A 19057-nucleotide genomic window follows, 5' to 3' on the forward strand; every position below is an offset into this window, starting at 1 on the left:
CCAACTTAGTAAAATTTAAACACATCTGTGGAGGTACTACTAAATCACCATTTACTAATGTGTTAAAGCAAAAGCAGGCTGGTTGGCTAAAATAAACATGTTATCCTTGTAACAAAAAACAATAAGTGATGACTGGGCCAATTGTCTACTCTAGGGAGGCCAGTCTCCTAAACTGGTTCTCAAGCCCCTAATAATAACATATCATTATATCCCTTTCATTGCCTTTCCAAAGCAAAATAGCAATTATTACCTGAACATTTTTGTTAGATCAATAAACACTGACTTAATGTTAGATTAAAATACAAAATGATTGACATTATTTTTGAAGCCTAATTATAATTAAACTTTTCTTTAAATTACATCTTGTAGAGCCTTAAAAAATTGTCGTACAAATAACTTTCAGTCAAAAGTGGTCATTAAAAAGAAAACTTTACACTGGAAAAATTTTCTACTGGGTCATCACTGATTTGAGTATGTTAAGAATGTTCACTGATTGTATTAGATGTACACATCCAAATTATTCAGCTCTACAAAATAAAATAAAAAGGAAAATATTTTAACTTATTCAAATGACAAGACAATATAGCTTCTCAGAATCATAACCTCTATTCTTTAGGAAATGACTAAAAATAAGATAGAAGGACTCATACTTATAATTGCAGATTTCTAGGAGTATATCAGTGCTTTATTTTTCACTTTCTTATTTTTGAAAAGAAGAATTCTTGGTCTCAGGAAAAGCAGCAAATGTAATTTGAGAGATTAAATTCTCTTGATTATTAACAAAACAGATCACAGCCTGAAATGCTACTTTATTGAGCCAATAATTACAGTCAAGAATTGTTCATGACATCTAGTCAGATTTTTCATTAGGATGATTGTAAAATGGATAGAGGCCACCAAATCATTCATTGGCACAGGCCCATGTTTCTTTATTCTAACCCAGAAAACCAGTAAAAAAAATGGCAGTCATCATTTAACCATGCCGTTGTAACGAGTTTTGACTGTCCTCACTCTGATTTACAACACAAACTTTTTGAAAAGTCATGTTCAAATAATTTGAAAGTTATCAGGACCTATAGGTTAATCATTTCCCAAACTTGAGATATGGAAAACCAGGGCAGAATACTGTTTTTATTACCCATTGAGGTGGATTTTCTTCCTTTGAAACTAAATGCATAGACAAAAAAGGAATTTGTTTTCTCTTCTTTTCCTCATTCTATTTGATTTCTATGACCTGTTTGGGGTATATATTTGTGTATACATACAAAAAGATAAAGTTCTATTTATTTAGCTCTCAGTGATAATTATGTATGATAATAAAAAATTTTCATACCTCATGTCTTCAAATCCAATCGTAAGCACCATAAGGGAAGTTCCTGCTGAGTTACTGGTCATATTTTCCCTGTAACCTGCAACTTAAGTCCTGTATATGCTCTGAAAGGACAAGCTGTCAAGTGAAAAGTAAAACTTTACCCTAATGAAGAGGATCTTCTCTCCCACTCGGTATCTTCCTTGCGAGAGCCTCTCCACACAGAACTTGCTCGGGCATTTGCAAGGAGGATCTTCAGAAATCCGTTTCACCTGAAATAGAAGAGCAGGCAAGTTCATTCTCCTTAATCAGGTTGCCTTTAGATTAATTTGTTCCATGGGTTCAAAGGCCCCTGAATCATTAATGCTTTTAAATTTGTTCTATATCAGACTATGGACACGATGTGAGCATAGACATATCACATTAAATCTTAACTATGTAAAGGTCAGGCCCTGAAGGCACTTTGTGAAGGTCAATAGCTGCACTAAGGCATAAGCTGGATGACGACAATGATAATGATGCTGGAGGATAATCACAAGCAAATCAACTGGCAGTGTAGGGATGACGAGCTGGGTTCTCACGTTTAGAGGATTAAAAAGATCATGTACATTGGATTGTCAAGATAAATATATTGAGAACTAGAATACAAGGCACGTTAACATAGTCTATTATGATGTCATAACTTTAATATTAATTTTACTCATTTTCAAAATAAATGAGAATTTTAAAAGTATTATTATTTAAAAATGAGACTATTTAACCTTATTTTGAATCCTGAGACTTTCTTTAAGGAGTCATCTCTAATTCATCCAGACTAATCCAGCAATTCACTCCTCAGTAATTCCCACCTGCCAAAACCTATTTCTGTAGCAGCATCTTACAATTTGTATGTATTTTATAGAATCCATGTCTGAATATCAGATTTTCCCTATTTTATGTATCTCTGTACTCTTTACAAAACACATACACTAAATGATAAGTGCATAATGCTTATAGACAGTTGTGACTATTAAAGACAATATATAGTCCTTGATTTTAGGAATAAGGTTTACTTATTTATGTTTTCCTTGGTTGAGAACCTGCCATGCTGTGTCTCATAACTGTCCTCTCTTCAACTAACCAACCAACCAAAAACCCAAAAGCATAATAGGTTGTGTTTTGAGTCAAAGTTTCCAGAGAAGACAGATCTAAATAATGTACAGCCTACATTTGAGAAGCTAGGCAGAACAAATTTAAATTCTGAAGGGATTGGCTTGGACACCCCTCACCCAAATTCTTGCTTCCACAAAGATACAATTCCTAGAGGTTTGTCATCAAAGCAATTCAATCATTTCATCAAATAATTCAAGGTCTGACTTCAATCAGTCTTCCACTAAGAAAAAACTGTGGGAAGAGTCACGCAGGAACTCACTTGCCTGTTGGAGTAAAGGACTTAAGCACCTTGGTTTCCCTAGAATAAGCAAGGTTCCAGAAAGTATGGAAGCATAAGACACTAGAGGGGAAAGCTAGAAAGAGTGGGGGAATCCTGAAGCAAAACTTATATTGAGATAAGTTTGGATAAATAAATAAATAATAAATGGATAAATAAGCACAGGGACCTAAAAAGGACGCAGGAGGAAATTAGTGTGACAGATTAAGCCTGGATTCAAAGAATCTTAGAGATGGCTTTCATTCAAACAGTGAGGGAACCGTCTAACATCGTTATGTGAGCGATTAGGCCCATGTCTTTGAGTTCTGAATTTCTCATACCATATGATACTTGGGCCATAGATATATCCACCCACTCCCCCAGTATTAAAAGAATCCTACCCCTAGGAATTCCCTTCTATAATGCAGACCCACATTCTGGGGTGGGGGTGAGGTCACAGGACCAATGAATGTGTGCTGTCTTAAGTGTTGTAAGTGTTCCTCTATGTGTATCTCCTTCAATATGTATTTATAGACATGTTTTAAAAATATAAATGTGAGGAGATATGGGGATATATGTATATGTATAGCTGATTCACTTTGTTATACAGCAGAAACTAACATACCATTGTAAAGCAATTACACTCCAATAAAGATGTTAAAAAATAAATAAATGCTAAAAAAATATAAATGTGTATATATATATATGTATATACATATACATATATGTATATATATATATATATACATATATATAGATTGTGTTTATTGCATACTATTGCTAGAAGCAGTACAGTTTTCCTTAGCACCACAATAATTCCATGAGAAAAGAAGGAAAGGAGGGAGGGAGAAGGACTTTGGCCACCCTGAAAACAAATCCAACAGTCAGCAACATAAAAGCACATGGCCCAGACTTTAGGAGAGTCATGCCTGGCACAGCTTTACCGCGATGTAGTAACTGAGCAGACAGTAAATTGGTGTTCAAGTGGTTCCTCTGCTAAGAAATGACAATCACAAGTATGGATGGAAAGTATTTCCATCTTGAAGTGTTTTTAGACAAAATACAGAAACTATTGGTACCAAATGAAATAAAATACAAGAAACACTTTCTCAAGTGGCCTGTCCTTCTCTAATGCCTTCCTAAGCTTTGAAAATATACTTGCTTTTTAAGATCAAGGGCTTTTGTGTGGCTGTGTGAGAGCTGGAAGCAGAAATGGAAGAGACAAGGCCAGGCTGTGGGGAGTTAAGTAAACAGTGACTGATGACATCTTGCTTCTTACATTACCTTGGGGTAAGTCAGTCTGGCAGGTGTTCTGGTTTTGGCCAGGAACCCAGCCAGCTTTTGTTGAAATGGGATTTCAAGAGGAGCCTGATTACTCAGAATTATACTATCTCTCATCCCCAGACTGAGGAAGTTGATGGAGAAGAGGAAGAAAGTAAGAATGGCTTCTTAGAACTGTATTCAACTCATTGTGTGGGAACAGGCTCAACACGAGGGCACTAAACCTGACCCCATCATTTTATCACAGCCGAATCACTCTATCAGGACATCAGGGGAATAAATTAATCCGAATGGACTCCACTGTGTTTCTCTTACGATGTCTGGCTTGATTAAATAAGTTGGTTTATCCACATAAAAGGTCACCTATTTTGTTTTTCAATTTTCCACAATTCTCCTAAGTAGCAAACAAAGAAATGTGAGGACACATTGAAAGTTTCAAAACTGGCAGTCATTGAAACTGTTCACTGGAATATGACATCTTAGCACAGGTCTGCGTCTCTTTCTTTTTCTTTTTTCTTTACTCTTTTCTCCTTTTTTTTTTTTACTCCCCTTCTTTATTCTCCTTCTTTTCTTTTCTCTTTTTTTTTTTGATGTAAATAATAACTTTGCCAGAGTAGAAATAGCCAATAGTATTAACTAAACACAGGAACTTTGCAAGCAATATTTTATATCCCTATTCTAAAGAACATGTTGGAGTATATGAACTTCAACTCCCCAATGGACATATATGCCTCATATGCAGTGAAGCAGTTGCCATAGGAACTATTTCCTTTTTATATCTGACATATGAAGCTCTGATTTAAGCCATTAGTGAGGTTCATATGTTTTTTCTCTCTGTTCCACTGTCCCTGAAATAAAACACTCAATGAAAAACTATCACTTAAACAGAATGCAAATATTTCAATGCAATTTCCCCAATGTAGAATGAAGAAGACTGTAAGAGGCTTCTGTGGCCAAATAAGCATGGAAAATTCCAGGTTAAACAAGATCTTATTACGGAACGCACTAGTGCCTTTGATATGCCAGAATGCATTGCCAAACTCTAGGTAGGGACTATAGTAAGCTGTATTTCTCAAACTAACCTAAGCATGGAATTCTTTTTCCACGGGTCATCTGGTGGCGTGAGTGTTTGATTAAACATTCAAACTAGCATGAGAAATGCTAGTTTGAAGACTGTGAACATAGTATTCTAGCTGGCAACAGTATAGAAATATATGCTTAGAACATTTCCTACATTCAATGAAAACCCCTTCACTATACAGATGGTTATGTTCCCAAACCCTGATAAACTTTAAAGCTTCTCTGAAACCCCCTTCATTGTTTCCAGCTAAGAGAACAGAACTTGGAGTAGGGAAGAACAACCACAGAGCGACAGTCTTGCCATTTTGAAGAGAGTCCCTATCTCATCTACCTCTTCTGAACTGGAGTATAGGTAAAACTTTTCCAAAATCCCTTTCATAGTTGTTTCACCACCTTCTCCCTCCTGTCCTTCTTCTCCCCTTCTCAAGGATGAGGGATGGCCACGTGTGAGACAAGCTGGTGAAGAAAGGGAATCATTCTAACTACTTTTCCCAGGCTCATGGAAATGGTTTCAAGGGGCGACATCTCCTCACTCTGCAAAGCTACAGCAGAGCTGAGAAGTGCACATATTTCCAGAGCACATGGCCATTCCAGATAAATAGAAAAAGGGAGAGTCTTTTTTAAACTTTGATTACCCACATTAATAATTTATCCAATAAGCATGGTACTAGATCTAGCTGAATAAAATATGGTCCTTGTCTTTGAGAGCAAGGACCATACCTAGAGAAGAATAGGTATTTATGCCCAATAAGGTAAACACTTCATTAAATATATAAAAGAACTTGAGGTACCAAGGACAAATTTGTCAATTTTACCTGGGATGAGAGATGCCAAGAAAAGCTTTCTATAGAAGGCCACACAACCTGAATTTTAGAAGATGAAAAGGTGTCTAAAAGTAGATTTCAAAGATGAGCAGCGTGAGGAAGCCAAGTGAGGAAAAACACAGGGTATAAAAAATCTTTGGGAGTTTGGGATTAGAGTATAGGTTTACAACAGATACATCAGAATGCAAGAATGAATCCATAGGGCAAAAAAGTCTGGGAAAGACAAAATGGGCCAGAACATAGAGGGCTTATGTGACACATACCTGAGTCTGGGCTTTACCCTGGATATTATAGAGCCCTTATACAATTTTAATCAATTCTGAGTTGCGTTTAGGTTGATCATTCTGGTAGCAATAAAGTTCATGGAGAAGAATTTCAAGAACAGAGTGCTCAACAGTGTCAAACACCAGAAAGTGGTGCTCATAATTTGAGGACTAAGAAATTCATTTGATTCAGTAATTCATTCATTAGGAGGTTAAGGGTCAGACCTCTGACTCTAATGCATTAAAGGAAGTGAATGGAGGTAAGAGCTGAGAGGAAAAGGCCTAAGATCAAGCATAGTAACCCCAGAAAAACACTTTTATGAGAGAAAGACTAAAAGGAAGATCTTACTCTAAAGTAAGTCTAATCAAAAAAGTATAACTGAGAGAGAAGAAAAAATTGTTCTCATCAATATATAAATAATGTGCCATTATCTACTATTAGTACAATGTTATTCAATTACCTTACAAAATAAAAATGAAACAGCAGGATTCAAGACATGGGGCTGATCATTAAAAACATTCCTGTGATTTTAAAGTCCTTTTAGGTGTATTATTAAAATGCCCTGCCTATCCTTTCATTTCTGAGTGGATTGAACAAAGGAAAACTAAATTAAACTGGTATTGGATAAGATACCTTGATGGGCTAAGTTTATGTGTGCTACCCTTAGCAGAAATAGGAATTCTCAATCGGTCAGACAAATTGTTATATTTCTGCTCATTTAAATCTGCAATATAGGTTATAGTGTCACATGGAAGAAAGAAAAGATGGGGGAATCTTTCTTTCTGCATCCTACAGCACCAATCAGCCATTTCCCCTGCTCTTTTCAGCTCAGACCCTTGGGAAGGAAACTCTCAGCTACAGGCTAGCTGTCCTTTTCAATCCTGCCTATTCCTTATAACTGGCATTATGGTTGGTGCTAGTTTCTAAGAACTCTCCTTGTGTATGTGAGACGTACTTCAGTCTGACATCCCCGAGATTTCCATTTTTTATAAAACCCATAGGTTTTTGACATTTACGCTCAAAACATATGTGCTGGGAAGTAAATGCACACACATGACACACTACTTAAGACACAACAGAAGTAGCCAGAGAATTTTATTTCATCCTGTTTACTGTTACACCCAGAATCTGTTTTCTGTAATTATGAAGGTATAATGAAAATATTTCCTAATCTGCCAAAGATGGTGTCTCAAGAACTCTGAGGGTTGGTGACCTCAGAGAGTTAGACAAAATTAGGTTGGAATCTAAGCTCCTCTCTTCCTCTCAGCAGGTATTTCAACTTCAAGTCTCAGGTTCCTCAATAAGAAACCTGTCCTAAAGATAACAAGAGCACTTGAAGAATACTGGCAGAACCCGGCCCATAGCAGGCAGTCAATAAAGGGCAGTTATCTTCTCCATGGTATTTTGCTTTTCCTTCTTTAAAGATCCTCAAGTCCCATGCCTCAGGCTTCTTATCAGTGAATAAGGAAACAGGAACCAATAGTATCAAGGCTTAAGTGTTTTCAAAGACAATTTTCAGGAGGATGACTTATTATCCTAAAATTTTAGATACTACTCAGCAGAATTAAGTGACGCTTTATTTTAAATAAGTGGCTCAGTTTTGAATCTCAAAATGAATTGCAGGACTATAAACTTCCTCACAGGATTTTTTTTTTTTTTTTTTTTTTTTTTTTTTGCGGTACGCGGGCCTCTCACTGTTGTGGCCTCTCCTATTGCGGAGCACAGGCTCCGGACGCGCAGGCTCAGCGGCCATGGCTCATGGGCCCAGCCACTCTGCGGCATGTGGGATCTTCCCGGACCGGGGCATGAACCTGTGTCCCCTGCATCGGCAGGCGGACTCTCAATCACTGCGCCACCAGGGAAGCCCCCCTCATAGGATTTTAAAATAAATTTCAATAACATTGGAATAGGTAAAGGTTAGACTGATCGAAGATTGTCCAGAATAAGTTTTGGAGTTCAAAAAAGACCAAGTGTTGATAAGAAACTTGACCAATTGTACTTACTGCATCATCCAGTAAGTTTCCCGTACTCTTTTTTCCAGAAGACTTTGATGAAGGCGAAGGTGAAGGAGAAGGGGCAGAGAGTGTTTCTTCTTGTTCAATTTCTTTTTCCAACTTTATCAAACCAGGAGGCTCCACACCATACCTTTTTAAAAGACACCAGATCAATACACATGCATAAGTTGTAATAATGATACACTTAGCCGTATGTTGCATCCAATTATACCATAGGACCAAACTGCTAACTTTTCAAAACAACATTAACTTTTCTCTGGCATTGAAATAGTATGTTCTTAAATTGGCACCCTTTTAAGCAGGGAAAAACACGCACACCCCCATACATACATACATATATATTTATAGTTACATATACATATGCATATATGTTTATATCTATATATGAACATATAAATGAATAGATGCATAACATACTAAAAATAAATTAAAATACTCCATATATTAATGAGTCAATAACATGAATTACCATATTAATTTAGTCTTCAGCTTTCAGATTTACTAGCTTTAATGATATTAGTGCTATAATTGAACTCCTATTTTGAATATAAGCTTGTTAAAAATGGAAATAAAATCAGAGAGTCAGAGTCAAGTTGAAAACAGCAATTTCCCCAAATAAATGTCCTTAAATGAATTAACAGAGAAGAAATTCACTCTTACGTGTATATCTTTATGGACCCAGATCAAGGTAGAATGGGTAATACAGTACATTGGTTATGCTTTTAAGACCAACATAATGAAAGCATGTACAGTATTACTGAGGAAGAAAATGAATAAAGAAACAAAAAATAATTTAGAATAACAATATGTTAAAAATTATGTGTTGTAAATTGTAAATGCCACAGCAGTTCAAAGACAGAGATGTAGTTGTTAACAGCATTCTAATCTCCCATATTTTTCTTAGGCTAAGTTTAAATTTGGTTTGGTTTCCTAGATGCATATCAATTGTACCTAAGTGAAGGAGGCAAAGATAATTCCAGAATTTAAGAATTGGGAAGGATCTTTGGGTTTATGTAGTTATACCCTTTCATTTTTACAGAATAAATAAAACAGATCCAGAGGAAATATAGAACGAGCTAGGAACAGAATAAAGATGCAAATCTAGGTTTTCTTACTTCAGGTTTTCTCTGACATTTTAATCAGGTGATCACGTGTTAGAAAGAAGAGGAAAAAGTCACTTGGAAATTTTTTCAAAATAGGCTGTGGACTACCTACAAAGTAAATAACCTATATAGAGAGAATAAATATGTTGGCAATATGTCTAATACCTTAGAGTGAGTGAATAGTATATTAAAACATCATTAAATGTAAAAGCTTAGGTTATCATCATCCTGTTCTAAGGGCTTGTTATTTTAACTGACATCATCACACACGTCAGGTGGCCTTTGAGAGCTGGAAAACTTATATCAGAATTCAGTACAAAACAGCGTAAGCTGGCACAACTCAAATAATAATTGCTGCTTTGCTAACTGCCTCTAGTGAACAGAGTAATTTTTAGTTACATAAATCATTAGCTAAAAGACTTTAGGCACTATTTATCACATTTCAAACCTTTTATACAGATTAGCCAGTTAACAGGACATTTGTAGAAGCATGCAATAGACCGCAGATTCTGTAACAGTAGAGACTGTCTGATTCACAGCATACCTAGCAGCCAGTGTAGATCATGGCACACAATAGATACTTAATAGCTACTTTTTTTGAATGCAAAAAATTTCCATATTCTCATATAACAATGAGTTCAGGCTCCAAAGATGAATTAGATTTCATTGTTTTGGACCTTTAAATGCATATCACTTTAATAAAACATATCGACATTAAATGTAAATAAGTGTTTTACCCCCCAAGAATGTTCTTCTAGAAAACTTTAAACCCTATTCAAAACTAAAATACATTTTTAACTTTCTAGCACTCATTAATTACACTTAACTCAACCTAGCATCTCATTACTGTTGACAAGTACCAGTAAGATTCACTTGAAGATTTGGGTATCATTCTTCCCTGAGGCAGACTTGAGCTAACTATGCCATTAACCTACTCTTTAAATTTAGCAAATCACTTAACCTCTAAGAGTCTGTTTTCTCTCAGGAAAACACAGATGAAAGTGGCCTGTCGTAGAGGTCTGATGTAGCAGGAGAGAGAGAGAGGGAGGGAGGGGAGGAGGGAGGAAGAAGAAAGTTAAAAGAGCAACTGTTACTGAACGTCTTCCATGTGTCTGGAACTTTTGGGCATCTTGACGTACATTATTTCTGAGCCTCAGTTTTAGTTCACTGTAAAATGCAAGTTCTAATTCCTGTGTTTTAATACAGTTAGAAGGAATTAAAACAGTATCCATTACACTCCCAGTACAGTGTCTGACACATGGCACCATCTCTGAGACGGCTGTTGATAACTGATGTAACAAAGCTTGCACAACCAGGAAACTGCAGCATTGAGGTCCTTTTGCCAAAGTTTTAACTTTTTAAAATATACCACCCAATGAAATTATGTAACAGCCTCAAAATTAAGATGTAGTGTTATTACTATTGTTATATTATTACTATTGTTGGTATCCTTTACAAAAAAACTCACCATAGGCTTTCTTTAAATTAATTTTCCTAGAATTGTAGGATGGCAGGAATATGTTGGTGCTGGAGCATAGCAGAACAAGTTATAAATTCATTTTTGCTGCTAACTCGCTGGATGAACTTCAACAGGCAACCCTTTTTAATCCCTCTAGACTTATGTGAATTCTTAGTTCCAACAAGGTATAACATTTTACTACATTTAATGTTTTCAAGATAATAACATAAACTGGGCAGTGAAGCTAGAGGAATTTAACATGCTAGAATTCACAGCCAATTAAAAGTCAATCATAAATGAAAACATCATATTTGAAAGTATAAATTGGGTCAATTGGAAAATATGATTTCATTTGTAATTGTAGGTGGATTCATGCCACCTTTCAGGAGCAGGCTGGTTGGGTTGCACAATTTTTTCTTTTTCTTTTTTAACAAAGTGAAATAATAAGAAATATGTTATTAAAGTAACAACAAGTTCCACTCCATGTTGAATACAAAACAAAATTTGAATGAAGTTGGTAACAAAGTCATACATGGAAAAATTTGCCCTGGAGATTTTTCTTTATCTGGGAATGCTGAAAATTAGCTATGCCACTGCATAGAAAATCAACACTAAGCCCCAAATTTCAGCTTATATTGGCTTTTGAATACTTCAAGCTGCTTAAGGTACAGTCAGCCAGTCCTGAAATACACACTTCAATATGATTCATTGGCTTCCTGTCTGTCTGGAGGTGTCAACAGTCTGTAAATCACGAAATTCCCCTTGGGTTGGGGGCCTGCACCTGAAGCCAGCTTAGTCACCAGTAGGTCTTTTTTCTGCTCTCCAAAAGGCTGCTTCATTCTGGTTTCCATGATTAACTGTATACCACTCTACATTTTGATTTTGTTTATAAGGTTTTCAAAAATTTATAGTGTTTTCTATTCTTGTCCAACTACAAGATTTCAAAGCTTTGCGGGAGAAGGGGCAACTGTTGCTTTCAAACTGAATAAGGGTAAACTAAAGATAGCAAGAAGGCTGAATCCACTAAAACCAAATCTTTGCATCTGTATACCCCAGTGATGTGAAAGTAGGGGGGATACTGAAAGGGCAATATCATATTATAAATTTTTGGTCTCATTTCAAAAATGCATAGTGCTAGGGAAATGGTCTTATGGTTAATAACTTTATGATGAGATCTTAGAAATGGACTTTTCATTTTTCTGGCACAGGATATAGCTTTTGAGATTGGTCTAGATGAAATAATTGAGCCCCTAAACTAAGCCCTGAACTAGAAAATTTACTCAAACTATTTACTACACTATAATTTTCAAAGAAAAGACATCTGGAGCCTATTTTACTAGAGTTGGAGGGATAAAGTTTAGAAACTCCCCCTTCTTAAGGCATACAACAGATAGTTTATAGATTCTTACAAGATGGTTTTTGCCCCATTTTTTATTCTGTTTTAAAGTTATTTAAAGATAGATTTAAATTTGGATGGAAATTTCACTCATATGAAAACAAATTTTATTCTTAGCAGTCAGAGTCAAGCTCTTTAAATAGGATGAGTTAATTAATAAGTCTTGTATAAGAATATTTTCTTTTAAGTAACATTTCATTAAGGCATGGATTAAAATAGGAGACTAACAAAAATATTCACAAATACTTCTTTTGAATGGTCATAAATTTTGTTGAAAATGAAGAAAACACTAAAAAATAAAAATATAAAAAGCTTCCCTCTGATGTTGACTATTCATCACAGCCCCAAACCAAAATATCAAAAGGTTTTTTTAGTTTTATCATAAAGCTAATCTTAATTCTGCAGTCTTAAAAAAGGTTGAATTCATAGTAACCTTTTTTAAACAATGAATATCAAAGCACCCTCATTAAAAAGATCTTTTTATTGACCTGTTTTTGCTGAATGTTTTATTTCGCAGAAGACAAACATGCATATTTTACACACAGAAACTGACATGGTTTCTGAAATATTAACAGAGGGATTTCACTCTCCAGTGATGACAGCTCTGTTTAGTTGAAAATAAAAGCAAGTTTCACCCATGAGAACAAAAATAAGTGGTCTCATTCTCCCACCCCACAGCTCTCAAAGGAGCTTCACGGAGTGTTCCCAGGCAAAAGAATACAGCAGGGAATTAGAAATATTTAGTGAATCATTTCTAAAGTGATGTTGATGCTTTTAAGATGACATCTATGTAAATTTGAGAAATAAATGTTTAGAATCAAGTGTAAAGAAACATCATCTATCAGTGGAAAAAACACAAAACTTGCAAGGTTGTATTAGGATTTTGTTATGGTCAAACTTCATCTGTTGTGTGTACAAATTAATGTGATTCTTGAGAGCTCTCCAAATACCACTTCTGGTTTTGTCTGATGCTGTCTTAATTCAATAATTCAATAACTCTGTCTTAATTCAACTCCATAGAGGAGTACAGGGAGGAGGAAGCACACATACAATGATCTAGATAAAGGTTTAATATATCTAAAGAAAAAATTAGGAGTAAAATAAGATGGAATGATGAATTTCCCTTTTTTCCTTCAACGATTATGCTTCAACACAGGGCTAAGGTAGTGATGTTTGGGTTTATTGGGTTACTGTTTTTAAAGCACAATTGAACTTCCATTAAAATTTTGATAAAATCTTCAAATGTGTACAGAGAGAAACTTAAATAGACATTTATATTTAAATGTTCAATCTATCCATTTGGCATTCAGCTGTTTAACCTTATGCTGCACACAAAAGTGATGCCCTGAATAATCTGTTAGCATGTTTTTTTCTTTTTCAGGGTAAGTGTGCAATACTTCACATCACTTAAGTAGGTGAAGAAGATAAAAGGCAAAATTTACAAATTGAATATTGTAATGTATTGTCTTAATCCTTAGATCACTGCGCTGTGAAATTAGTAATTTTCTTTTGTAATGTGAATAATCTCTGCTTTTATCACATGGTCATAAAGTGAGGTCAGAAATGTAGCCACCCATTCTTATTAATAATAATAATAATGATGATGATGATGATAATAATAAAGAAGGCAGAGGAAACTTTTGGAGGTGATAGATATATTTATGGCATAGATCGTGGTGATGGTTTCATAAATGTATATTTATATCCAAACTCATCAAGTGGTTTGCATTAAATATGTACAGCGTTTTTTGTATGTCAACCGTATCTCAATAAAGTGGCTTAAAAAAAAAAAAATCAGGCTTCCCTGGTGGTGCAGTGGTTGAGAGTCCGCCTGCCGACGCAGGGGACACGGGTTCGTGCCCCGGTCCGCGAAGATCACACAAGCCGCGGAGCGGCTGGGCCCATGAGCCATGGCCGCTGAGCCTGCGCGTCCGGAGCCTGTGCTCCGCAACGGGAGAGGCCACAACAGTGAGAGGCCCGCGTACCACAAAAAAAAAAAAAAAAAAAGAAATGGAGCAGCCCAGAATCTCAGTTTTAAAATATTTGGGGAAAAACACACACAAAGCACTTCATATAATGCTTCACCTTCAAACTGACCAGGCCATTATGATTCCCTTTCATTAACCAAGATATTAATTTGTTTTATATACGATGGCAAGGGGCAATTCATGACAGACTCAGTAGCTGGAGGAAAGGTGATTCCTAAGGGAATTTTGTCATTGGATAGCATGCCTTCTTCTTTGATGACTTGTCATAGTTAAAATGTTTAGTTCAGCAAGATTCCTAACAGTGTTCAGATAATAAAGAGTACAATTACAAAAAATAAAATAAATCCAGAAAATAGGTAAATAATTACACCAAGCAAGGGGAAATGACAACTCCCAGCTAATTCTGTAGATAGCGCCACTCCTTTTTACCTCTATCACAACTTTCAGAATCATGATGCCTGTTTGATCCACATATTTAGGTTATCAAAGCACCAAAATAGAATCTGGCATTTCAGAATATTCTAATGATATAATTAAAATAACCAAGTAAACAAAAAGTTTTCTGCCTAATCTCCTATTACCCAGGAACTCTAGACAATCTTTCTTTTACTCTAGCATTTCAGGGGCAGCAGCTCATTTACTGAGATTTTACTTTGTGTGTATTCCTCCCTCCTGTATTTTTAATATCACCTTTCTTAGGGGATATCTGCTGAGCCCAAGGACTCAAGGCTGAGTCCTTTGACTCATAGCTGTTTGTCCTGCAGGTCAGAAGGCTTAAGCATGGTAGGGGAGTGGCTTAGCGGAGTCCTAAAAGCAATAGGTACCTTCGTCTCGCTCCCTCTCAGAACCCAAGAAAGTGACAGCATTGAAGGGGAATGGGGTCCTAAGAAACAGTCAGATACTATGAACTGTCCCTGAGTAGTAAAGACCTGAGTGGTCAGAAGACAAGGGGACCCTCTCCAGAGGCTGTCACACAATATAGCTGGGAAAGGTGTGGGAGAAAGTAGGGACATCCCTAAATGTCTCAAATTGATTTTTTTCACTCCTTATTGAGTGGAGCCTCATTCTTATTTAATTCAAATTTTTTAAAATTAAAACAATCTCTCTCATCCAATTATTATGATAAAGTAAAATCCATACCTGATGAACAATTTGTTAAGATTATGTTGACTATGATGTTTTAAAGAACTTGGGGTTACTTCTGATTACAGTGAATTTTCCACTGGCTCAAAAAAATGGGCTATTCATTGGCAACAAGTTTTCTACCCATTGCTGTAATTTGCTGATGTGCTCACCTTGTCTTTTCTTTTCTTTATAGCTCTCCCTTTGAGAATTAACACCCAGAGCAAACTCTTACTTTGTCTTATTGGTTCATCTGATCTCAATGCTAGAAGTATAATCAGATCTGGATGAGAAATGAATTCTAATTAATTCTGAAGTTTTATTTTGCATCAAGATCTATTGAAACATTTATATCTTCATTTATAATTCTTTGGGCTTTATAAAACTGTCAGAAGCCTTGTTTGAGGATTTGCAATGTAATAAGGAGAAGACATGAAACCAAATCAAGTCAGCTGAGCTAATAAAGTCCCTTCTCCTGCTTATTTAGCTACAGTTATGATTTCTACAATTACTTCTTGTTTTTCTTTTCTAGAAAAAAAAGATTCCAAAGATATCTCTACATACGAAGGATAATATTCTATCTTTTTCCAATCAAATTATGGAGAATAATTTTAAAACTATCCATCCACTCAGGAGTAGAAACCAAAAGAGTTGAGGGATGAGATGTTAAATGGGGAAAATGAGGAAAAAGGAACAAAAGAAGAGGCTGAAAATTATTAAAGAGTAAACAGGAAGAGAGGGGTGAAGGAGGTGAGAAAGAGAGAGAATAATGGGAATAGACTTTCCACTAAGGAAAGCATAATTGTCACATACAGTTTCATGTACAAGATCCTCCCCAGCCTCCCAAGAAAGAGTTGCAAGGAAAATGTATTCAATTAAAGGATATTTAGAAAATGCTTAAACACAGTGACTTTGACGATAAGGCCACGATGTTAAGAATATTGGTGGTCCACTTTTTTAGCTTGAACAATTGCTCTCAAGATGTTTATACTGATCATATTTGAAGGAGTTGCTTCTCAACACCTAGGTTAAACATCAGCGATGAAAAGGCAGCAAGCTTCTCAGATGCTTGGATGCTGAGATGGTCAAGTCTTAAGTAGCGGCAGTAGTATGACCTACCTGGCTGCAATCCGGCCAAGCTCCAGCAAACAGAGACACACTTCTCTGGGTTGCTTGTGGAGGACTGAAAGACAAGACAAAGGTGGACACCTTTACAATAGAAAGGACAGTAAAGCAGCTCAATGGGGAGCAGGATGGACTCCCTCATCGCTCATGGTCCCAGTAAATGAGCTAGTCTTCATTCTGATATTCATAGAAACCATCCTATTCCACAGTACAGTTAGCTTTACTAAAGTCCTAAAGCAGTTTTCAAAACTCTTTGCCCAACTTCCTCCCTAAAAGCCATGAGTCTCAGGAATCCCACCCTGAAAATATTTTCTTCAATTAGTTAATATTTGTAAGTCAATATTGGAAACACATGTAGCTATAATTATGATATAAATAGTTGATGGATTACTTAAAAACAGACAGCAAACATAAGACTATGAAGCAAAGTCTGGTCTTTTAAAAATCCTAACTCTATCTTCACCAGTGATTTTAGCAGAAATAACGCAATGAATAAGGATTAAAAATGACACATCATGGTCCTTTGTTATCCTCCAAACAATAATGTCAAGTGAGCCCTCTGAAACTTGATGTCTTCTCCTAATGAAATTTGATTAAATAGTACTTTAGAAAGAAACACTTTCAACGGACTGAATTTTGTAAATATGTACAAATATATACCATCAGCCAGTTCTGCCCATAAAATGAGCAAATTAGAAGATGGTTCTTTGCATTGATATTTCTTTTCTAATATAATATGATTACTTAATAAAGCTGCTTTATCAATTGCTCTGGACACATTCAGTAATGTTGGCAAATCATACTTGCATTTGTTGAGCCTACCAGAGGAGTATGTACTGTTTATACTTTTTTCTTTTTAAACTAAGATTAGAGAATTTTTAAAATGTTATTATATACAGCATCTAACAACAGATATTGGGGGGAAAAGATTGAATTGAGAATGGTCTTTACATAGACACAATATCCTGATAAAAGAAAATACTAGCTTATTGATAAACATTAAGAAAAATAGCAATATTGCTTCAATTCTTAAACATAGAATTTTATAGTAATTTAATTTCCCAGCTTTATTCTATTCCCCCCACTTAAATATCTAATTCCTTCTCTCCACAGGTTATGGCGACGGCAATATTTGCCACTGACGCCAGAATGGAATTTGTTGGGAGTGTGTGGTGAATAGAAAAATACGTTTACTTAGATTATAAAAGTATATGATTTCACTTGGCTTTAAACAAACAAACATTTATTATCTTGCTATAAAATGTCATCTTTAAAGCTTTTAAAATAAGTTCTAATATCATCAGCAATGTTCATTAAAATAGAATTGATTATGGGAAATCTGAATTACAGAATCTTTCCATTCTTGGTAATATAAATTTGAGTTTCAGCTAACGCTTAGTGAATTGTCATAAAATCCATGTTGGGGAAGTCTAAAATTACTTTTAACTAAAGGACCTTAAAGCAAAGATATTTACTACCTCCAATTTCAAGTGCACCATTAGCTGACTCTGGCTAAATGATACAACTTTTGATATATTAAATCGACTTCAGTGCAATGAAATGTACGGACTGTAATATCACATAGGCACCAAATTCAAACAGAGAACAATAACAAAAATCATAAAACAAAAGCAAACAAATGAAAATCAATCTTCTTGTCTAGATAATCAGTTTCTTCTGATTTGGACTTTTTTTATCCTGTCCATGGTACAAAATAACAAACAGGAAAAAGGAATACATGAAAGCTGAAGTGAAGAAGGTGTTTAAGGCCCTGCTAATACCCTCATCTTCAGTGAAAGCTGTGTGAAGCAAGTAGCTAAAGCTCAAGGAGACTTGGATACAATCTCATGCATTTTGTGATGGAAACAGTGTTAAAATATGAAAATTATTAGTGAACTGACCAAACTGTGCCAATATGCAGTCAACACCAACTCTAAAAAGCAACACCTGACTCAACTATCATGATTCTTTAATCAACGTATTGTATTTAATTTGGGAGTATGTAAGAATTGGAAGTAAATACCAATAGATACATTCAATGGAAAATAAAATTCATTCTGAAGAAAAACAGTAATGTGGGTAATGTAAGAAAGACAATGTGATATGTAGGATGCATTGCTATTGTGTATTCAGCTATCAATTTAAAACAGCCTTTGCATGCCAACACTAAAATATTGAATCTACCATGGACTCATTAGAAAATCAATTTGGCAAACTGAAAAGTAACTGCATGATTCTCCTTTTTATATCCTTAACAGAACCAGCTTATAAAATTTAAGACAAATAAACATCTCACTCAGCATCATTCCTTAGGAAAATGATAATAGAAAGATGATGTTTTACTTCCCAGTTTTCTTGGAAGTGTTATCTTTAATAAAGCAATTGCTTTGTTGCTTCAAAACACACCTATAATATTGTCTCACTTGTTAATGGCATTTTGAATATTGGGCATATCATGCCTGATCCATAATGGCCAAAAGTATCATGTTTGATGACTTGTAAGCAATGAATGAGTTAAATCTGCAGAGAGGCATAACAGCACAATGACAAGAACAGAACAGAGTAATTACTCAGTAAACACCATGTCTCAAATTATCAAGGATGATGACAATTATGTCGTGATGATAATGGTTGTGACAATAAACTGAATAAAGGCTAAAATCTTACCTAGCATATTTAGAAA

General features: G+C 35.4%; 1 protein-coding gene across 7 annotated transcripts in view; it reads right to left on the reverse strand.

Moving 5' to 3' along the window:
* GAS2 (growth arrest specific 2) overlaps positions 1–19057 on the reverse strand; it is a 127160-nt gene that overhangs the window by 50680 nt on the left and 57423 nt on the right. For all 7 annotated transcript variants that reach the window (XR_003434507.1, XM_027115168.1, XM_027115166.1 and 4 more), the window contains 3 exons: positions 16369–16432; positions 8170–8311; positions 1474–1581 (listed from right to left, as the gene is read on the reverse strand). Coding sequence is in view for 6 of the 7 variants with exons in the window: in XM_027115168.1 (XP_026970969.1) it covers positions 1474–1581; positions 8170–8311; positions 16369–16432 (314 nt within the window). In the remaining variant the exon portion in view is untranslated. The remainder of the gene's footprint in view (positions 1–1473; positions 1582–8169; positions 8312–16368; positions 16433–19057) is intronic.

Source organism: Aethalodelphis obliquidens, unplaced genomic scaffold, assembly GCF_003676395.1.
Source record: "Aethalodelphis obliquidens isolate GAN/ISIS:26980383/991018 unplaced genomic scaffold, ASM367639v1 scaffold14, whole genome shotgun sequence".
Taxonomy (NCBI): Eukaryota; Metazoa; Chordata; class Mammalia; order Artiodactyla; family Delphinidae; genus Aethalodelphis; species Aethalodelphis obliquidens.